This window comes from Anser cygnoides, chromosome 1 (genome assembly GCF_040182565.1).
Source record: "Anser cygnoides isolate HZ-2024a breed goose chromosome 1, Taihu_goose_T2T_genome, whole genome shotgun sequence".
In the NCBI taxonomy this organism is placed as follows: Eukaryota; Metazoa; Chordata; class Aves; order Anseriformes; family Anatidae; genus Anser; species Anser cygnoides.
The window spans coordinates 22,150,895-22,164,214 of record NC_089873.1 but is presented as its reverse complement, the minus strand read 5'-3'; the positions used below and the strand labels follow the sequence as shown (position 1 = coordinate 22,164,214).

General features: G+C 39.7%; 1 protein-coding gene across 9 annotated transcripts in view; it reads left to right on the top strand.

The window, feature by feature from the left end:
- The window catches only part of PLXNB2 (plexin B2), a 259,839-nt gene extending 246,912 nt beyond the window's left edge, over window positions 1–12,927 (top strand). For all 9 annotated transcript variants that reach the window (XM_013188354.3, XM_013188351.3, XM_013188352.3 and 6 more), the window contains 7 exons: window positions 1,412–1,566; window positions 3,130–3,290; window positions 3,896–4,043; window positions 4,572–4,636; window positions 5,366–5,441; window positions 7,442–7,516; window positions 11,038–12,927. In XM_013188354.3, coding sequence (XP_013043808.3) covers window positions 1,412–1,566; window positions 3,130–3,290; window positions 3,896–4,043; window positions 4,572–4,636; window positions 5,366–5,441; window positions 7,442–7,516; window positions 11,038–11,142 — 785 coding nt within the window. In that variant the 3' untranslated portion in view covers window positions 11,143–12,927. The remainder of the gene's footprint in view (window positions 1–1,411; window positions 1,567–3,129; window positions 3,291–3,895; window positions 4,044–4,571; window positions 4,637–5,365; window positions 5,442–7,441; window positions 7,517–11,037) is intronic.
- The last annotated feature ends 393 nt before the right edge of the window (window positions 12,928–13,320 follow it).

The following is a 13,320-nucleotide window of genomic DNA, read 5'->3' as shown; positions in this document are numbered from 1 at the left end:
ACTTCGTGGAATCCCCCTTGGTTTCTTCTCTTTACTGCAAAGTTAAATCGGGCCACGCGCCATGAGCAGGGCAAAGAGAGGATGAATTCTTTTGAATCACAGGAGGAAGTAGAAGTGTACCAAACAACTGACATAGTTTAGTTTCTTCTCTTACTGTGTGGTTTTGTCCATTTATTTACAAGAGTAAATAACAGGCATTGCAAAAGAGACTCCAAACTTCAGGCCCATCAGCAGTTCTTACTGCACTGGCAAACGGTTGTTATGAATGGCATCAATTGTGATATCACAGCTGCTTCAAAATAAAAGGATAGCTTTTATTTCTTTCTTACTTCATGCACATGAACTTCCAAGTCAAATTAAGGACTTTCAAAGGACAAGAGCGTTAAATGTGTCATTTTTCCTTGGCTAAAAGATCTACCTGGTCAAAAGGAAGTAAAGGCACCAGAAGACTGCATAGCTCATGCTTTCCACGAGAATGTATAAAACAGATTAATGTGGAAGTGTTGTCTTGGCCAGATTACATTTTAATGTTATTTTCTTCTATGATATAAAATATTTAGTACACATCTGGTAAATTTAATGTAGATGTTGAGGAACTTAGTTAATAAACTACTGTGGCCAAACATTTGAAAGGACAAAATTTGTGCAATTAGAAACTGATATTTTTCATTGTAACTGTGATTCAGTTACATTATACACATATACTTATATTAAAGCATAAAACTTAGCAGTATTGCAAAATAATTTGCGTAAGAGGGCTGAATCACAATTTTTATGGGAAAAATAACTTTCATGTTTTTAAGACGTCAATGATTTTAAAGGCACTGATTCAGTAACCTCCACTGGAAAAGCACCATTGATTTTTGGGATTATGCCAAGCAGATATATTAACACATACTTTAGGATTTAAAGGAAGAACAAATGAATTTGCCACTGCCAAATTCATCAGAGCTGCTACAATACCTTGTGTTGTACCTAGAGCAGGCTACGATTGTCCTTTCCATGGGGGCTGTTGAGTCAGACCTAACTCAGTTTCTGTAGCTTGATCTTGTTCACCAAGGGGTAGGGTATTTCACTGTATAGATCTTAAAAAAATGTGCATATTGTGCTTGCACGACTGAAGAGGAGTTTCCTTATTGTATGCTTACTTCCTCTCCTTTTTGTTCTTGACAAAAGCAAGCCACAATCCTACTTCAGTGCTACTCTTGTAACGTAAAGCAATACTTGTGTATTAATGAAAATTTAGTTCTTGGGTTGTTAGAGGGGAACCAAGTAATCTAGGTCCTCTTGGCAAAAAGAAAGGTAAGTCAAGGATAGAGTGCAAGGGTCTTACAGGTACTGATGTGCATGATTATTTCATAATTATTTCCAGGGGAGAATTTTTTGTGATTATTGCAATTACTGTTTCTAGGGCATGCACTTCTGGAAGATGAAAATAAGGTCTGGCATCTAGTTCGGCCAGTAGATGAAATTGATGAAGGCAAATCAAAGCGAGGCAGTGTGAAAGAAAAAGAGAGAACCAAAGCTATTACAGAAATCTACCTGACAAGACTTCTGTCTGTGAAGGTAAGGGTCAAATGTTACAGTTACACCGTGCCTCTATAGATGTTGACGTGTAACCGAAGAAAATGATGCAAATATTAGTCATGCTTTTGGCTGAAATTTTGAATATCTGTGTCATGTACATACAGGCTTGTGTTCAGAGCTTCAAGTGATTAATAAGCCCTCAAGAACATTGCTGGGAAAGAGATAAATTTTAACTCCAGATGAAAGCTGAGAACCATAATTCTGAGTTAGCTAAATGAAGATTTTTCTTGCAAGACAAAGATGGATATTCTCTTCTGTGCCACCTGTTTAAATAATATTCTCTTGGTTTTTATTCTAAACCAAATGCTTTACATACTGCTACAGAGCCTTTTGTTTCCCCATGCTTTGTTTCCAGTGCTGCAGTATTATCTAGAAAAATAGTAAAAATGTTTTCAAATGGTAATAGTCCTCTGAGAGTATTTTTAGTGTTTATACTGGAGAACGGATCACAACCAAAATAATTATGCTAAGGATTCCTCCTTGCAGAAAGCGTTTAGGATAATGTGCTTAATGACCAAGACCAAGTTCTTTGTGAAAATGGGAGTGACTTGACTCCAGCTAAGGCCATTTGACCAAGTGTGAAAGTGGACCGGAAGGAAAGTCTGTGTATGGATGGCACAGACTTGCAGCCAGCAAGATGCATGTATCCCTCTCTTCTGATAAATCCCTTTTCTATTCCCAATAGTCAGTTGGTAGATCGTTGCCAATTTGGAGCTTTACTAACTTGTACAGAGCTGGTGAGGTGTAATGGCTGGGACCACAGCTGCCCATACAGCCCAGGACCGGTGATGTGTCCTCCCTGCCTGCACTGCCAGCACAGGGGTTTAGGGCTCAGTCCCTGCCCCGTTTTGTGGCTGGCAGCTGAAGTGATGGAGGGAGAGAGGATGCAGCCCTTCAAACATGTCCGTAGGGCCAACCAACTGAGTGGGGATGGACTGCATGTGGCCTCAACAAGTCGTCTTCTCCTTGTCTCTACTCAAATGGACAGTTGTCATGGTCTTTAAGGTACTACAGAAGTGCAGCCCTCCTGATGCTTCATCCCTCACAGTGGAACTCAGGGAGACCAGGATCATCTAATGAGACCCAAGTGCTTTCCCCTGCACAATAAGTTAAATGGTCACTGGTGCTTCTTCCTATCAGTCTGTGTTTTAAAATTGCTGTACTGGTGCATGATGCTCTGGAGCTGGGAAGCCGTGAAACAATTACAAAATTGCCAGCAATTATTTATGTGCACAATGAGCTTAAATTGTAAATCTATTGTAGGAACCAGGTTCTGCTGCTTTAGTCGGGCAGAAAGCACAGCTTTCCGTGTTAACTGCATGATGATAATGGATGAAGTCGGAGTCTTTCAGACTAGAACATAAAGTTGTTCTCTAGAATGTTTTTACTGTTTGGGCTGTTTGCAAGGTTTTTTGTCACCTGGCACCCTCAGCACTCAGCATTGATGACCTTCAGTAACTGCAACTGGACTAAAGGAAAAAAGACTCTAGGATAGCACTGAGTTCAGCTTGTAATGCAAATTTCTTTCAAATTCACTTTTAGGGAACACTTCAGCAGTTTGTAGATAACTTCTTTCATAGTGTGCTCAACTCAAACCATGTGGTGCCACCAGCTGTGAAATACTTCTTTGATTTTCTTGATGAACAAGCAGAAAAACATGACATCAAGGATGAAGATACCATTCACATCTGGAAAACAAACAGGTATGAACAGACTAATAATTACATTGCAGAGAAATGAGAGCGTAGTTCCCACGTATGTGCTGGCACTCTTACCACTAATCAAAGTAAATTTCATTTGTAATTCTCAGAATCATTTTAATTGATATAATATGTTCATATGATCAAAAGTATTCCCTGTAAGTCTAGAAGTTGCAAAAAATGATACCTACTTATGGGATAACCATTGGCAGATTTACCTCTTTGCTTTTCATCTTTCCTCAGAGAATAGGAAAGCAAGAAGCAAAAGGGACTAGATTTACCTGTCAAAGCACAAAATCTAATAAAATGTTACTCAGGTAGTTTTTCTAACCACTCAGACATCTTCTCTTGCTGTTTGGGGACACTTAGGATTCTTTTCAAATAAGTTTTTCTCGTTTTTTCTGTGAGAGATACAAAGGCTTTGTTTCCAGACATGAAAACCAGACAAAAGGTAGCTTGTGTAATTGTTGAAATATAAAACTAATTTTCACTGTAGTGAGAAGATCAAAACACAAAACCCATATTTAATTTCATGTGCTTTGCTTATTGTATAACATTTATTGTGTAAAAGGTGTTTTTTTTTTTTTACCTTTTTCCTTGCTTTGCAGCTTGCCTCTTAGATTCTGGGTAAACATACTGAAAAATCCCCATTTCATCTTTGATGTTCATGTTCACGAAGTAGTGGATGCTTCCTTGTCAGTCATTGCACAGACTTTCATGGATGCTTGCACGAGAACAGAGCACAAATTAAGCAGAGTAAGTGATTTGCATTCTACATCCTGACTACGTTCATGCCTGACAAGACATGGGGCATTGTCCTAAAACAATACCAATTCTCTAAGAAGATACAGCATTGATAGTTTCCTTTTGGTTTTATAATGAAGTTAGCATTTCAACACTTAGCAGGTTGGTGAGCATGTCATTGTTACTGTGTAGTCTGCCAACTGAGTTCCTAAAAAGCAGAAAATATCAACTGCTTTTATAAAAAGCAAGTTTAAGAAACAGTTATTTCATGTCCACCGTAATTTAGAATCATCTTCCATTGATACATTTGTCAAACTTGACAAATAATGCCATACGTAAACTTCATCTTTTTAAGACAAATAATCCCACCCATGTACCGACATAAACGTTAATAATATTAATAATAAGCATCAGAATGTTAATATCCACAAAGCTCAAGTGCATGTGATTAGGAAGGCTTGATCTTGGGTTTTTGACTTCATGTTTTTTCTTAGAGACACTCATAAATCAACCAAGTTTCTCTCTATTATATTTTTTCAGGATTCTCCAAGTAATAAATTACTTTACGCGAAAGAAATCTCTAACTATAAGAAAATGGTGGAAGAGTAAGTATAAAGAGACTTTTTTCATGCTGATTCAAAGTTGTTAGGGTTTTAAGCCTTTGTAAATGTACTTAGTAACAGGAAAAGTGAATGCTGACACAGTTGAAGTCAACTGCCAAATGTTAAAAATTTTACACCTGAATGTTAAAATGTTCCCTTGTTAGCAGTGTTTCCAGTGTTGAAATGGAGTGCCATTGTGACCCAATGCATGTCCATGCCTATGCCAGCAGATGGACAGAGTTATTTGGGAAAGAACAAAATGCTGTTCTGCGTGACAGCTGTTCTTACCCATGATCTGTCTAACCAGCACTGCACTTCCATAACTGAATAGGGATCAAATCCAGAAAACATTTTCACAAAGACATTTTTTCTATTCAGACTCTGACTTCAACATTTACTGATTTGGGAATTCTGTCAATACCACTGAAGGTCTGCTACAGGACTCAACTCTTCCCAGCTGATGACTTCAAAAGTTTGAAGACATGAAATAATCATCAGCTGGATTATAAATAGATTTCATTCCTGTGTTGTGGTCCTGTGCAATCAGGTGTGATTTGCCTTTCTTGCAAGGGTATCAAGTACTAATGACTGTTGGGAGACGGCATGACTAAATGAATCATTGGTCTGTTGTGGTGGAACATCTCCTGCACAATTAGGAAACGTTTAAAATAACTGCAAAATGAAAATTTTGTGTATTTCACCTAACTGAACGTTTGTTTTAATTTGTTGCAGTTACTACAAAGGCATTCGTCAGATGGTGCCAGTTAGTGACCAAGATATGAATACCCATTTAGCAGAGATTTCTAGGGTAAGAATAAATTAAGTTTCCTTGTCCTGAAATTGAAGCCAAGTATAGCACTGTTTTTCTTTATCTTCTCATTCTAACTCGACAAGTGGGTTTATTGTATGTTGAAGCATCACATGAGTTATTTAATACATCTCTGAAAGACTCCTGCTTAGTGTAGTGCTTTTTAGACTTTTGAAGTGTTGATTATTGAATGGAACCAAGAATGGCTATCGTCACGAATCAATTTGAGTGATGTAGGTGCCAGAGCAAAGTGTTTGAATTTTTTCAAATCCATTGTGGAAAAATTACAACACTGCTGAAAGGTGTTTTCTCTCCGCAGCACAGAGAGGGTTTTTAACATTGATCATGCTGATAAGAAGTGGTGGCTGAATTCAGAGTGCTATCGCAGCAACAATTTGACTCCAGAAATGAAAGGGGAGTCGCACACGTTACATATAGTGCATTTTAGAGCTGTCTGTATGAGGACAATACTTTTGCTTTACACTGCATACAAGAAGCTCATCATATGCCTGCTCAATCGGCGCTTCTTCTTTTCACAAAATAGGTTACTGGGGGTTACCTGCGATGGAGGAGAGCAGAGGGGGTTGATTGGTAGCTGGGGGATCTGGTTTGAGACTCGGGGAGCAAAAACGCTACAAAACCCGCTTCATTCTTGAAAAAGCCTGTCTGCTGCGCTGCTCGGCATAGCTAGAGCAGGCTCGTGCCTTTAAAGCACCCGATTTAACCCAGAGAACCTGCAGAAGCTCTCGCCAGTCTGAAAGGAATGTGTTTAGCCTGAGCAAAGACATACTGTATGTACTGGCTGGTTTGCTCATTTGCCTAATTTATTTTAAGAGTCCTAGTGATATAAGGATGTTTGGGGAATTCTTGTGATTTGTTTATTTCATGCCCTTAGGACCTAACATTTTGCAGATTAACGTCCTCATGAGAATGTTTCCATTTTCATTCAGCCACTATGAAACTCATCTGCAGTGACATTTCATTTTCCAGTTCATTTTATTTATTATAAAAATTGAGATGTATGTAAAATTTAAATGTTTGGTCATTAAAAATAAAATCAAAGGAATGTTTTAAAATCAGCAGAATATGTTGATCCTTTCTATTTACATTGCAAATTATGATAGAAGTAAGTATGAAAAGACTGATGGAACATTGCAAATTTTGACCTGTTCTGGAAGTGACTTTTGTAGGACAAAGAAAGATGGATGTTTCTCTGCTTGTTTACAGCTTGGATAATCATTTGTGCCAGTAGCAATATTTTGCAATTCTTCATTTTCTTAACTAATTTAAAAAACTAAAGGCATAGCTAGAGAGTTAAATCCTATACGTTTGAATGAGAAACATCTGTTTAGACAGTCAGAGCACATTTGCTACATAAGTTAAATGTCATGGGGAGAACGAAAGGAGAGGTAATGGAAGGGTTATTTCTTGCATCATTTGAAGTCCCTTTTCTCTCTCTCTCTCCCCCCATCCCCCTTTCCATCTTCCTGATTCAAATGGCTTTTTCCAAATGTACATGTCCTTACTATCTTGATGAGTTACACCTTCCCTATAGTGAGGTGTGAATAATTTCAAACAGTTACAAAGAGCTGAAGAAATGATTTCAAACAGACATGGCAGTGACAGAACTAATGTTTAGTATCTCAACAATATGTAGATTGTACTGACTGAATGCTTTAGTTATACGTACCCATGTTGTTAACAGATGTTACAGCTGTAATCTGTGGTTTGACATTCAAAGTTCAAAATATTTTCCACCTCCTGTGTTAGAGCTGCAGACAGGCCAGAAAAATACCAGTGGGAAAATCTTGATCTAAAAATCACCAAACAAAAGTTTTCTCACCCCTTTTTCTGCCCCAGCATCACTTAGCAAGAGTTACAGGATGCAGAGCTTGAATTTGAAAATGGGACTGTGTTCTGTATCCAGCAGTCGTGCATGTGTGTAACTTTCAGCTGTGATGAAATTTTGACGTTTGCTGCTTACGTGTGTTGTTTAACAGGCACATACCGATTCCTTAAACACGCTCGTGGCTCTACACCAACTCTACCAGTACACTAACAAATACTATGATGAGGTAAGTTGTGGGGTTTATTTTCATATTTTTTATAATAATGGTAAAAAGTTACAAAGGCTAACTTTCCCTGGATAATCAGGTAAAAGCAATGCTGAACAGAAAGCTCTAACTTTGCAGTTACACGCCTTCCTTGGCAATTACACTGCCTAAGGGTATTTTCTTAGAAATGAACAGCTTCACTATGGGTTATCTCATTTTGGTAGTGATCGCTTAATGAGATCTGAAAGAGAAATAGATTTAAAAATCCTTTCTCTTCAGTTCAGCTATCCTAATGCCTAAGAATTAGGACATTAGAATGTCACCGAGCAATTGCCAGAGCTATATGAGGTTTCAAGCCAGTAGTTTGGTGGGGATTTTTAGGAACAATCCATTAAACTTATTTTGCTTGTAGGAATGGGGCATTGCCTTTTTTTTGTTAGTTAAGATGCACTTAAAACTTCCATGCATGCTGCCGTCCCCATTTTGCTGTGCCAAATGAAGTGCCTGCCCAAGGTAAACCCAAGCAGAGCAACTGCTGAGTATAGTCAGATTCAAAAGGAAGCTTTACAGATTCAGTCCAAAGTGTTTCTTGGATTCTTCAGGCCCTGTGGAAAGGGGGACAAAGAATATCCCAGTGTCGCTGGGCTGTGGCTATGGCTCTCCAAACTTAATCTGAAAACAAAAAGAGAGAAGGAAACTTTTATTCAAAGGTTTCCATGGAAATGAATGCCTCCAGAAAACTCTCAGAATTAAATCAAAGCAAGTAAGAACAGATGCTGAATCAAAAAAGGAGTACAGCACATGTGAGCTCTCTTCAGTTGGTCCTGCACCTCAGCACAGTTTTTGTTTTCGCTTATATTTAGCAGCAAAGGCAGTGAGTCTCATCCGCAGCTTCACTGCAGCTTCTTTCTGCAGGAGCAGCCAGCTTTTCACAGCTTTAAATACAGATGTAAGCAAGGAAAACCAACTCATCCTGAGACTACTTGCAGTTGGTATTAGTAGGAAAAATGACTGGAGACACACAGGCCAAACTGATGGTGTTGGTTTCCTCATCCCCAGAGCTGAGGAAAATTATTTTCAACATGTTCCAGAATATCTGCAAAAAGGCAGCCATATCCTTGGCTGCATCAGAAGAAGTGTGGCCAGCAGGTCAAGGGAGGGGAATCTCCCCCCCTGCTACTCTCATGAGATTCCAGCTGCAGTGCTCTATCCAGCTCTGGGGACTCCAGCACAAGAAAGTCATAGATCTGTTAGAACGGGTCCAGAGAAGAGCCACAAAGATGATCAGAGGGCTGGAGCACCTCTCCTATGAAGACAGGCTGAGGGAGATGGGGTTGTTCAGCCTGGAGAGGAGAAGGCTCTGGGGAGACCTTATAGTGGCCTTCCAGTATCTAAAGAGGGCCTACAGGAAAGCTGGGGGGAAATTGTACCAGGGAGTGTAGTGATGGGACAAGCGGTAATGGTTTGAAATTGAAAGACGATAGTTTTAGATAAGATATAAGGAAGAAATCCTTTACTGTGAGGGTGGTGAGGCACTGGCACAGGCTGCCCAGAGAAGCTGTGGATGCCCCATCCCTGGAGGTGCTCAAGGCCAGGCTGGATGGGGCTTTGAGCAACCTGGTCTGGTGGGAGGTGTCCCTGCCCATGGCAGGGGGGTTGAACCAGGTGGAAGGAACCAGGTCCCTTCCAACCCAAACCATTCGGTGATTCTCTGATCTCTGCGGCCTGACCTGTTGTAGAAGTACTCAAGCAACCTATGAGACAGACAAACCATAAATTCCTGCTTCTTCCACACTCCCCAGTCCCTGCACCCAGCCGTGGTTTCTGGATTCTCACGTTTGGAGGCAGGCACAGGCAGAGCCTCCTCTCTGCTCAGCTGCCAGAGTTTATCAGTGGCAAGCCAGCAAACCACAAAGCAGAACTGCAGCCCTTCCTTTTGCATACATCACCGTATAACAATAAGACGCATCTGATCAAAAGGCTGCTAATTCAGAGTTGGGGAGATAATATGTCAAGAACCATTCAGTAAAATAAATCAAGCTTATTTATTTTCCATAAAAATGTTTTAATTTGCATAAATTGGAACATTTTGCGGCTGCCCTTATCTTTGTTGCTGAAACGGTGGTTGCTAGCATGCGCTGTACCTTGCACAGCTCTGCAGGGCTTGACAATGACTAAGTGGGTACGGTCTAATTGTCCACATTTATATGAAAGTTATATTCACCAGCAGAGATAATCATGAATTATTTAGTCTTGATTTGAGGCGTTACAGCTAGGTGTAATTGTTTAAATGAAGGGAACAATATCAAATTAAATTAGGCCCTATTTAAATACCGTAATAAGAGTTTATTAACTGTCTTGTAAAAATGTTTTCATGCTCTAAAAACAAATCCATTAAAATAATGATTTCTACACAAATTTGCTCCAGTGTTTGAAACTCTAATGCTGTACCAGTCCTCGAAAGGAAAATTGTTAGCTAGATTGATACTGACTGCATTAACCTCCATTGTCAGTAAAGCACAAGAAGCAGTGAGAACCGCAGGTAACGACAGGCAGACTCGATTTCTCCAGTTCTTGTACTTCCAAACTTTATGTAGTATTTAAACATAGCTAAAGCCTTCTGCTCGATGACAGCATCTGACTTTTATTAATAAAGCCAGTTCTAGCAAAAGAACAGTTTTGCCATGTAATACATTCTCCTAATGGAGAAATCTAATAGTTGGTGGAAAAGTTTCCCTAAAGGATGGTAGGAATGAAAACCTTTCAAAACCTTTGAAATTTGATCTTGAGAAGCCCTAAAAAACTCTATTTGAAGAAAAGCCTTCTCATAACAGTTGACCTTTTCTAGTTTTCATTTAAAAATCCCTGGTGTCTTAGAGTCGTACTTTGCTGTATATATTCCGTACGGCAGAGGCTGCGTACGGGATGTTGGTGGGCTCCTCTGATGAGCTGTTTGCTTCCCGAGCTATGTTCTACCAGCCCAGGGTCTCAGCTCTACCTCGAGAAGCTCCCGGACACTGTGACCAGTTCATTTTCTTCAATATATTGCCTATAGACAGACGAGATTTTTCCTTGCCTTAAGCTATGCCCATACATGGACCACCCAGGAGCTGCTCATAACCAAAGCTCATGGGGATGGGGCTTAGTTACTGCTGGTAAATGACCCTTAAGCCTCTTAGGGTGCACCATAAGTAAAACCACAGCTTCTTACATAACTGTAAAGTCAATGCTTCTGATGCTTTCCCCCAGCCTGCTCTGCCTTGCAATGTAATATTTCAAAAGATAAAGTACTACCTATTAATTTGCTTGAATCCCGGCATAATGGGAAACATCGTAGTAACTTAGATAAAGTAATGGAGACAATCATTTTTATTGTCTTCATGTAAAAATAGAGCATGGAGCCTCGTAGATGGACTTTATCTTTGGTGCCGAGTGAATGCAAAAGACTGGAAAACCAAAGCAGTATCAAACACTTGGTCTGGGAATGGTGTCGTATATTTTAAGCTAAACGATTCTAAACATTCTCTGTTTATTTCTTCCAGATTATAAATGCACTTGAAGAGGATCCAGCTGCACAAAAAATGCAGCTTGCCTTCCGTTTACAGCAAATAGCAGCTGCATTAGAGAATAAAGTGACTGACCTTTGACTCAAAAGCCGCAATAAAGAAATCTGATCTGAAGATGTTCAAATTCGTTGTTCCTGTTAAGGAAATAGTGTTCTATTTTTTAATGTATAATTACAACTTTAAATGAAAGAGTTCATGTTTTTTTGATAGCAGAGGTGTAATGTAAAAATTTTTACTGTAAATTATGCTTCTAATTAAAATCTGTGTTGTGTGTAAATGAATCTTCTGTGGGAAAGAGTCCTTTGGCTGGGGGCAGGGTGGGGGGGTGGAAGAAGGCAAGTCTGTAGTTCGTTTAATTTTGTAGGATCCGAGACATCAGCATTTAGAATTCATTATGCAAGTAAATTCAATACTATAGCATCCTTTATATTTTAAGCAATATTTGTACTAGGAAAATAATGGCATATTCAGAGAACCATGCAATATCCCCTTTTGTTTCGATAACTGGAAATTGACGTCCACATAGTTCCAAAACTTTGTCTGTGCTCATCATGAACGTAGTAAACGATGTGTCTCATTTCTCCGCAAGATCCGCAAATGGGATTTGCTACCACACATGGTTCTTAGGTTAATTATTTATGTCCATGGTAATGCACAGAATTGCACCCACCACAGCTGGCAGAAATAAAAGCAATGTCATGCCTGTAAGGAGGGTTCTACTGATAAAGTCTCATTTGGTTCAGAAACCACTGAAATGGAGAATTAGTCCTTAAATCTTTACAACTCTTTGTTATTATTGTGAGTTTTATGATATATGCTAATGTGCCTTACTTGTACTAATTCTGTGAATCTGATGAATGGTTTTGTAAAAAGAAGCAGATCGGAAAAAGAGATATTTATGTGCTATTGAATGACTTGTGTGTGAAAAACATGACCAGCAGAATGCTTGTAATTAGCTGCTTGCCGAGAGTGTGCCGTTTAACATGATTTGATTCTGTATAATATCTTATTTTAGAATGGTTCTGATGATTTTTTATTTGAATCTTGGAACTGTCCTAGGAATACCATCACTTGTTTTTATTGTATTTGTGATGTAAAATACTAGTATGATATTGGAAAAAATCATATACCCGTGTAATGAAAACCACTCAGTCAGTTTTGAGCCTTGGAATGCTGCATTTGATCAAACACAAATCATAACCCATAGCAAAGAAAAATAAAATAACTTGTCAGAAAGCGTGCGTTTACAATATAGGTAAACTATACAAATCAGAAAGATAGGTACGTCTTCTTCAATTGCTGTATTGCACATCAGAGAACTTTATTCCTTTTTGTCTCACAACTTTTGGCAGTAACGTAGCATTTTAATGAAGCGCTGCCATCTGTACAAGTTCATTCGTTGTTCCGCCGAGCGCCTGGCCGCTGCTTATCCTCAGCAAGCTAACACAGCTCCTGCCGCCCGCTGCCCTGCCCAGTAGGTTGCCATACAGTCGGCTTCACCATTGTTGATTATTTTTTTTACTTTTTGGAAGGTTCCTGGTGTGTCAGTGGACCTTTTCTTCAGTTTCCAAAAATCAAAAGCCTCACCAGAACTAGTACCGGGCTGGGAGGGTTTTTCGGTTTGTTGGTTGCTGGTTTTTTTTGAACTTCTTGCGTTTGTGTATAATCATTCCTGAACCTGCCTGGGCTATAAGTTATTTTACACTGTTTAGGACTGAGGTACATTACTGCTACATAAAGGTGCTTTGCCAGCTACTCCTTCATCAACAAAGGCATCCTCATTTCATGGCTAATCTGTTTCTCTGTCTTTATTTGTAAATCCTGTTAATTGTAAATCAAATACAACATTGTTTTTTTTTCCACAAAGTGTCACGGGATCTTTACTGAAACTGGGGGGGTGGGTGTTAAAAGGGGCTTCCAGTTCTTCCTCTGGGGGTGGTGGAGCAGCAGCGCCCAGCAGTCTGCGGTCGGTAATGGAAGAGCGCAGCGCATTTTGCAGCTGGTGTGTCTGACATCAGGCCCTTGTTATGGGCATTTGCTCTGAAAAATGAGAGTACTCTTGAGAAGAGAGGATGCATTGCAACATCCCGTAGCAAGGTCTTCTTGCCTGATGGAAATCCGCCTTGGGATCTGAAAGTCAAATAAAATACAGGCTTGGTGGCATCCCTCCAGAGAGACCAGAAAGCCCTGCTCGAGGAAGCAGGGCTTCCAGAGGGGACGTGCCATGCCCCCGGCACCGCCGACTCGATGCAGAGCAGC